This window comes from Arvicola amphibius, chromosome 12 (genome assembly GCF_903992535.2).
Source record: "Arvicola amphibius chromosome 12, mArvAmp1.2, whole genome shotgun sequence".
NCBI classification, from domain to species: Eukaryota; Metazoa; Chordata; class Mammalia; order Rodentia; family Cricetidae; genus Arvicola; species Arvicola amphibius.
The window spans coordinates 150220811-150229429 of NC_052058.2; the positions used below are offsets into that span (position 1 = coordinate 150220811).

General features: G+C 50.1%; 1 protein-coding gene across 1 annotated transcript; it reads right to left on the reverse strand.

Annotated features, from left to right (window-relative positions):
* Positions 1-696: 696 nt before the first annotated feature.
* On the reverse strand, positions 697-5723 carry Hapln3 (hyaluronan and proteoglycan link protein 3). The gene is made up of 4 exons (XM_038314227.1): positions 5600-5723; positions 3381-3749; positions 1706-2008; positions 697-980 (listed from the first exon to the last, which is right to left on the reverse strand). The coding sequence occupies exons 1-4, from the start codon at positions 5721-5723 to the stop codon at positions 697-699; spliced, it is 1080 nt and encodes a 359-aa protein (XP_038170155.1).
* Positions 5724-8619: the final 2896 nt, after the last annotated feature.

Sequence of the window (8619 nt, forward strand, 5' to 3'; positions counted from 1 at the left end):
AAGGGTTAGACATGGAGAGCGGCTGGAAGGAGGAAGTGAATCATAGCACCATTTATTAGGCAAAGAAGGTACACACACCCAGAGGGTCACACCCAATATGGACATGGAATGGGTACTCCGACTCTGGAACCAGGAGAAGAGGGAAGTTGTCCCTTCCTTAAGCCCTCACCCACAAGTATAAGGAGCATGTGCAGAAATTAAAAGAATCAGCACTTAGCCTCGGGGCTAGCTGCAGCCACTGCTCATTCTGGGCACCAGTTTCCTCAGGTGAGGGATGCCAGCTGTACCAGAACGTGGCAGAGCCTTTTAAAGGTCAGTGGGCCGCAAATGCCCCAGAAAGGGATGCCAAGAAATTTGAGAGTTGGGTCTGTAAGAAAAACCATAATATCTTAAAAAACTGTTTAAATTGCCAGGCAGTGGTAGCGCACACCTTTAATCCTAGCAACTTGGGAGGCAGAGGCAGGTGGATCTCAGTGAATTTGAGGCCAGCCTGTTTTACAAAGTGAGTTCCAGGACAGCTAGGACTGTTACACAGAGAAACCCAGTCTCGAGAAACAAAACAAAACGTTTAAATTGGAAAGTATAAAAATAATACAAGCAATGCTCCAACCCCCAAAAGGCAAGGTGGACCCTTGTGTCAGGAAGTCGGGGGGGGGGGGGGGGGGGGGCGGGACGAATGCACAGCTGGCCACTCTGCTAACGCTGGCGGTAACAGTAGACACCATAGCGGGCATGTGGGTCTGGGAAGCCGAATGTCCGTACTCCCGGCTCGGGGGGCCCACAGTTGGGGCGTGGGTGAACTATGGGGTAGCGGGCACTTCCATCCGCCAGCCAGCCAGCATCACAGCGATCCAGGTCACGGAACTTCCAAGCAGCAAAGAGCTGGCCCACCGTAGCGATCTGCGTGCCATCTTCCCGGCAGGCCTCCCTGGCCTCAGGCAGTGTTAACTTCTCGGGGTGCTCCAGGTAGTACACCCACCCTGCGGGAAAGCAGGGCACTTGAGTGCTGTTCAGCAGAGGAGGCGGCAGTGCCTGCCACAGGTAGGGAGGAATTGCCCTATGGGGGTCTTATTGGATGCTTTGGGGAGGGGCACCTTTCTGGTCTGCTCCGGTCATTTCTGTACTCTCTGGCTGCATTCTGAGTTGGTACCTACCTAGACTGGACTAGCCGCTTACCCGCTGTTTACTGAGCACCTATTACATGACAGCAGACACTTTTAAGTAGCTGAGGATGACCTTCAACTTGAACTTCTGATCCTCCTGCCTCCACCTCCCGAGTGCTGAGATTACGCTACAATGCCCAGTTCAAGAGGTGCTGGGGATGGAAGCCATGCCTTGTCCACTAGGCAAGAACTCTACCAACCGAGCTACATCCCAGCCCTGCTAATACGTCTAAGTATTTCTGATATGATAACACATTTCTGTTTTTGTTTATCTGTCAATGAATCATAAGCCTGGTGTTTGGGGAAAGACATGGTTTGTCTGTGCTGATCCGCAGCACAGTACATAATAGACACTCAGAAGATGTCTGATAAATTAATAACCAGTGGCGGCCACAAAGCAAGAGCAAAGTGATAAGAACTGGTAAAGACATTGTCTCCAGAACTGCCAACATTTCAGACCTAGGGCCAAGAGGCAGGCAGAGAAGGGCAGGTGGTTCTGGAAGCATCAAGTGCGCAGGTCTGTGCCGGGCCATCCCACTCACCCTTGAGGGCAGCAGCGAAGCAGAACACATCATAGCGGTGCAGGCGGCGGTGGCGCTGGCCATAGCTGCGAACACCCGGCGCCAGGCTGAGGCCTCCGCAAGGCTGCCGGGGCAGCGCTATAGGGTACTGGACAGAGGCGTCCTGCAGCCAGCCGGCGTTGCACCAATCCAGACCCTCCTCCCAAGCACGGAAGAGCTGCTCAAAGGAAGCCACCATGGCGTCCTGCTCCCGGCAGGCCTGTTGGGCCTCGTGGAAGTTGAGCTGGTAGCGCCCTTCGCGGGGCTGGTAGGGAAAAACCACGCCTAGAAAGGAAGGAAGGGCTCAGAGGGGTCAGGAGGAGGAGGCCCGAGCTCCCTGGTCCACTGGGATCCAAAACACACAGACACGGCTGCACACATCCTCAGAGAGCTCAGCAAACTTCCCACCTCTGTTCAAGGTCTAAGTCCCCTGCTGCTTGCCTTTCTCCTAGAACTGAGCAGACTTCCCAGAAAGCACATATTGGCTTGTGAGGTAATTAATTCATCAAATGATGTCTCTGACTATAGAAAAAGGGTAAAAGTCATTCTGGGGTACAGCGTAAGAAATCCCTAGAAACTGCAGGAGAAAGGGTGGTGAAGGGCCCTTAGGTAAGAGTCCTGAGGCCAGGGACACCCTGGGGCAGGAGGCGTCCTTCCGGGTGGCCTCCCTAACAAGGCTATATGATCCTCTCAAAAATCACTATTCTAGCAGGGTGTGGTGGTTCACACCTGTAATCCCAGCACTCAGACTGAGAAAGGAGGATTATCATGAGCTCAAGACCAATGTGGCCTACAGAGTGAGCTCCTGTCTCAGAAAACAAAGGCACAAATAAAATCCATGGTATTGTGCATGTTTGAAATTTTATCTTATAAAAAGTTGAGGGCTTTATTTTATAAAAAGCTTATCTTATAAAAAGTTGACAGTTCATTATGTAATTGTGAGCTGGGTTTGAACCTAGGACTTCATTCACACTAGATACCATCCTACAACTGATGCACATCCCCAGCCCAGTTTCAATTTTTTTGTTTTGTTTTGTTTTTTGTTTGTTTCTTTGTTTGTTTTTTGAGACAGGGTTTCTCTGTAGCTTTGGAGCCTGTCCTGGAACTAGCTCTTGTAGACCAGGCTGGCCTCGAACTCACAGAGATCTGCCTGCCTCTGCTTCTAGAGTGCTGGGATTAAATGCATGTGCCACCACCACCCAGTTAAGACCCTGGGTTCTTATCCCCCACCACACACACACACACACACAATTTCAGCAGTGTGCCCCAGGCTCTACCAGTCCCTACTGTCACCCACTGGCCCTGCTTTATTCATTTGTCTTGCTGACTAACCCTGCAAGAACTTCAGTTCTGGCTCCCATTTCCCTCTTTCTGAACAGGACTGAATGGGAAGGAACAGGAGGCAGTGGCTTCTGGAAGTTGCTCCCTGGGTTTGAACACCATGTCTGCACCTATCAGCTATAGATCTAACCTTACATAAGTTACTTGATCTCTCTTAGTTTCCTCATCTGGAAAACAAGAGCCATGATACTATCATTTCCTTTTAGGGTTGTTTTGAGACTTAGGCGTGCTTACCTGCGTAAAGCATAAAGGTCTATGCCTTCTCTGGTTCCTCTCCCCCTCCCTTGGGTCCCAGTGGCATCTATCAGGGCCTCACCCCGAAGCTCCAGCTCTACCAGGCCACTCTCGTCCTCCAGCCCATCAATGACCTCGCAGCGGTAGCGCCCAGAGTCCTCCAACCGCAGGTCCCTGAGCTCCAGCGAGACGTCCTGCCGCGTGTCCTGCCGTAGCTGTACTCGCCCTTGGTAGTCCCCGAAGGAGCGGTGCCTCGGCCCGATGGCCACCAGCACATCCTGCTCGGGGGACCCGTTCTCTGACATCCTCCACCACTTCACACGCACCTGTCTCGGGGATGCCAGGGCCGGCTCATAGTGGTAGTGGCAGGGCAGGGTCACTGTGGCTCCTCGGTGACTGAACAGGGACTCCTCAGTCGTCTCCACCACCAGCTTCACTCCATTGAATAGGCCTGGGCGAAGGTGGGTCACAGATGTGACAGTGGTCTCATCCCAAGGCCCTCCAGACTCACGTGTTGTGAAAAGAGCCACTCTGCCCCACCCCTCCAAGTACCTGCTGCTCCTCTCTTCCACATACCTGCTACCCAGACCTTGTGCCTACTTCCCCTGAGTTGTGACCTGAGACCAACCAGCATGGGCTACATGTGGTGAAACTTTGTCTCAAAAAAAAAAAAAAAAAAAAAAAAAAGGAAGCACCATTACACCATCAGTTCCTTGAATTTGTACTGGCCTTGCCATCTGTGTGCTGCTCGGATGAAAGGTAGAAATGATTGTCCCACTATGTGTCATTATATAGCCTGTTCTAAGGCTCACACCAAAGCGCTGAGCCACAGGGCTCAATTAATGAGTGTGCCATTAAGCAGCCATGTTTGGGGCAGTTTGTTCTGCACCAAAAGCGAACTGACAAGTGTCGGGACCACTTGGAGTCCTGGCCTCCAGCTGCTCTTCCCTGCTAGAGATCTTTCCTTTCTTTCTGATTTGAGCTACTGAAAGCTGTGTCAAAGTTGTTTACCAGCTCTGCTTCACGAGCACGTGTTGCCTTGGCCTTGAGGATCAGAGGATAAGGTTTTCACCTGTTGGCCAACTTGACTGTTGAGTATATAAGCCTCCAGGGTGCTACTGAATAGAGGGCTTCTTACCAGTGACTAGAGGTCCGTGTCTCTGTCTCTGTTTGAGTCTTTGTATGTTTCAACCTCCAGCCCCTTGCCCGAAGCTCACGAACTGTATGGTAGCGTATAGAGCACAGACAGGCGTTGCGTGCTGCAACAAGCTAAGCATGGTGGCTCCTGCCTGTGATCACAGCTCTTGGGAGGTGGAGGCAGGAGAGTCAAGACCTCAAGGCTTTCCTCAGCTACACAGAAATTTCGAGACCAGCATGGGATGCTTAGGGTGTGGCTCAGTTAGAAGAGTGTTTGTTTAACATGCACAAACCCTGACTTTAGTCCCCAACTGTGCATCAAAACAGGTGTAAAAGTGCACCTATAATCCCAGCACTCCAGGGACAGGGTCAGTTGGACCAAAAGGTCATGGCCATCCCCAGCTATATATCAAGTTTGATGACAGCAAAGGCTGCTTAGGCTGCTTGAAACCATCTCAAAAAAAAAAAAAAAAAAAAAGGAAGGAAGGAGAAAATACACAAACCTAAAGAAATTGATTTTGAACGCTAGCTGCTATGATAGCCAACAAGAACTTTGCCAAGGGACAAGACAGCCACTGTGAGCGACCCCCCTCAAGTGTTCCTGCATCCCCTTCATTCCACTGTGGCCTACAAAGAGCACAGCACACCCTCTTTTTCACAGTCTGGGCCAACTGTTGACCAGAGCTCCTCCAAAAGACCCAGCTTTCCTGAACAAGCCAGGAGACGGTCAGAGCTCAGGGTTCAAATGGCCGAAGTCCCTAAGCAACAGAACTAGGTTGACAAGGTAGAGCTCACTGCAGGGACATGAGGATGCGATCTCAAAAGTCCCCTGCCTGAGGTCACCCAGCACGAAAGAGGTACAACTGATATTTAGGCTCACATCTCTGGGATTCCAAAGTCCTTTCTGCAGGGAGTCAGGGGTAATGGCACTTGGACTGGATCTTAAAGACCTAGCTCTGTTCTAGGAATAAGGGCCACCCCAAAAGAACTTGGTCCCATGTCTATGGTATCAGCAAATTCGGGGTGTTTAAGCCATCTCTCATCTTAGAAGCAAGGCCGATCCACCCTTGGAGGCTCAGACTGGGAAGATTCTCCTGTCTGTATCCCATCCTGAAACCTGTATATCACAGCAGGAGCCAGGAGACAGGCCTAGGGGCCACCGACCTTCCCCGTAGCCATCGCTCAGGGTCCTGCCATGTGGGTCATGGGAATAGTAGAAGCCATTGTAGAATGGCAGTCCCGAGACACAGGAAAGTGACAGCAGCAAGACAAGGAACAGCAGGCCCATCTTGGCCAGGATGGTGGCAATGCCTAGGTGTCTTGGACGAGGCTGAACCCACGGGCAACTGCAGAGAGAAAGAAAACAAGCCAATTACAGAAGCCTATGGCAGGGGTCTGGGGCTCCTCCATTGGCACCCTCTAACAGACTGGCTCAACAGCGCATCTCAGAACAGTTCCGTGGGCCAGGGGCTGTCCTCAGAGCGCAGCAAGCAGCAAGAACAAGCTAGGCAAGGTGTCCCCTTTGTAGGGGAGAAATGCGTCCATGGGCAACAGGCACTGAGAACACCCAAGCAGTTTGAATTTCAATGGCTGTGAACAACACCTGAGACTAGAATAGAGCATTCCAGAGCGGGCTTCATAGTTAGTAACAATAAGTCTGGACCACCATGGAACTTGTTTCAACACACAAGTGTCTGTGTGGGGAGGACAATGACAATGTGATGTTTATTTTTAAGATGAAAACAAGGTCAAAAAGCATTTGAGGAGTAAGATAGCTCAGTGGTAAAGATGCTGCCTGCACAACCTGAGTTCAAACTCTGGGGAAAAAATCCAACTCCATAATGTTGTCTAGCCTTAACGTGTGCACTGTGGCATGTGCATGTACACACACACACACACACACACACATGTATATATTAAGAAGTGAGTTTTGCTGGACAGTGGTGGTGCTCACCTTTAATCCTAGCATTCGGGAGACAGAGGCAGGTGGATCTCTGTGAGTTTGAAGCCAGCCTGGTCTACAGAGTAAGTTCCAGAACAGGCTTCAAAACTACAGAGAAACCCTAAATAAATAAATAAATAAATAAATAAATAAATAAGTGAATTTGCGGGGGGGGGGGTTGTTATTTTAAAGAGAGTTTCATGTAGTGAGCTTGCCACAGAGGATGGTCTTGAACTCTTGATCCATCTGCCTCTACTTCAAAAACTCTCAGCAATCAAAGTATGATACTTTATTTTAAAAAACAAAATGAACAAACTATAGCCCACAGGCCAGCTGCCTCCTGAGTGCCTACTGTTGGGAAATATTATTTTCAGGTGTGTTACCTTTGTTTATGCTGCATTTGTTTAACTCCGGGAAGCTGTGATCTAAAACACCTGATGATCTAATAAAGCGCTGAATGGCCAATAGTGGGGCAGGAGCAAGGGTGGGCGGGGCTGGCAGACAGAGAGGATAAATAGCAGGAGAAACGAGCAAGAAGAGCAAGAGAACGAGGAGCAACAAGAGAACCAGGGGGAGAGGACACTAGGGACCAGTCACCCAGCCAATCATAGAGAAAGAAGAAAAATACAGAAGTGAGAAAGATAAAAGCCCAGAGGGAAAAGTAGTCAGGATAATATAAGTTAAGAAAAGCAAACAGCCCAAGCTAAGGTCAGGCATTTATAATTAAAAGCCTCTGTGTGGGATTTATTTGGGAGCTGGGTGGTGGGCCCCCAAAAGGCCAAAAGAGTAAAACATCCCACAACAACCTACCAACATGGCAATGCCCCCACACACACAAATTGCTATTTGTGCACACCTATAATCCCAGCACTGGGGAGGTGGAAGCAGGAGGCTCAAGCGTTCAAGGCTATCCTAGATCACATATGGAGTTTGACTCTGTCTAAAGATGGGAATACCTAGACCGGTCCTCATAAGGCACAGGTACCACAAGGTGCAGAGGCCAAGGACAGGCATGAGGGATGCTCTCCATTTGTTCCCATGTGTCCCCAGGTTCACTGTCACCATAGATCGATCCCTGTGGGTCACTTGTCACAGCCCAGCCTTCTGACTTCCAGCTGGATTTATTCAGCGGGAAGCACTAACAAGATGCAGAAGAAAGTATTCCCCGCCCTCCCTCCTGGCTGAGGCGATCACAGCCTCTGGGCAGCCTTCTCTTTTATCCCTATCGTTGCTCTCTAGAAGTGATCCCTTGATTAAAATCTCCTTGCTGCAACCATCTGGACTGAACTCTGCTTCCTGCCCAGCCCTGACTGACGTGGAAGAAGGAGGGGGGTGAGCGGTCAGCAAGGACTCTGTCTGAATGCCTTGGGAGGAGGGGAACCTGGATACCCACTCTCTGATAACTGCAGATGAAACCTTCAAGTAGATGAGTCCCTGGCTCAGACTCACATCTCAGAAGCAAGCGGGAGGCAGGCTTTGGTGCAGCAAGACCAGGGTGCCCACAGCCCTTTGCAAATAGAACTGTGATTATTGCGGAGGAATGTGGGAGGATGCTCAGGGTATCATTTGTGACAAAGCAAAGCACATAATTGCCACAATGATTACAAACATGCGCCTTATGAGGATGTCCGTGTACAGGACCAGAGGAGGCAAGGACAAAGGGAGAGAGAGAAAAAGGAAGAGAGGAGGGAGAAAGGGAAAAAGAAAAGAGGGCAAGAATGCAGAACAGATACTGGCCTGTGAGGGTGACCAGACTCTGGAGGGAACATTCTTGTTTGCAGAACTAGTCCTTGCTGGAAAGGGGAATGGATGCAGAGGGAGCCGAAGTTTAAATTCACTCTCGTCCTCGATGTATTTGCAGAAACTCTGAGGTCTAAAATAGGTTACTGTGCTAGGCACCAGAGACCGGAACACAGACTTGGTGACTCTGATCAGGAACCAGGAGATTCCTGTTCAAAACCATCTCCACGGCAGCCATCCCTCAGTATTCGTGGGCAGCGTTCCACAGGATCCTCATGGGTCCCTCTAGCCAAGACACTCTGACATAAAGTGGCACCACGTTGCCATGTCCCCTCTCTATATTCTCCTGTACACTGCTACTCATCTCTAGGCCTCTTCTAATTCTGTATAGTAACTATTATATTGTGTTGTTCAAGGGCTAGAGACAAAGGAATATTTATACTTTCGTCTGCTCGACTAACAACCATCTGTGGTTGGTTTTAACGTGCCGCTTGCTGCAGCT

What these genes read in the sequence shown, in the direction of transcription:
- Hapln3 (XM_038314227.1), bottom strand. Translation starts at nt 5,723, where the DNA reads ATGGGCCTGCTGTTCCTTGTCTTGCTGCTGTCACTTTCCTGTGTCTCG. An exon ending in GAGCGATGGCTACGGGGAAG is followed by an intron (nt 3,750 to 5,599) that starts GTCGGTGGCCCC and finishes ACCTTCGCCCAG; the next exon opens with GCCTATTCAATGGAGTGAAG. An exon ending in CTTCGCTGCTGCCCTCAAGG is followed by an intron (nt 981 to 1,705) that starts GTGAGTGGGATG and finishes GCTTTCCCGCAG; the next exon opens with GGTGGGTGTACTACCTGGAG.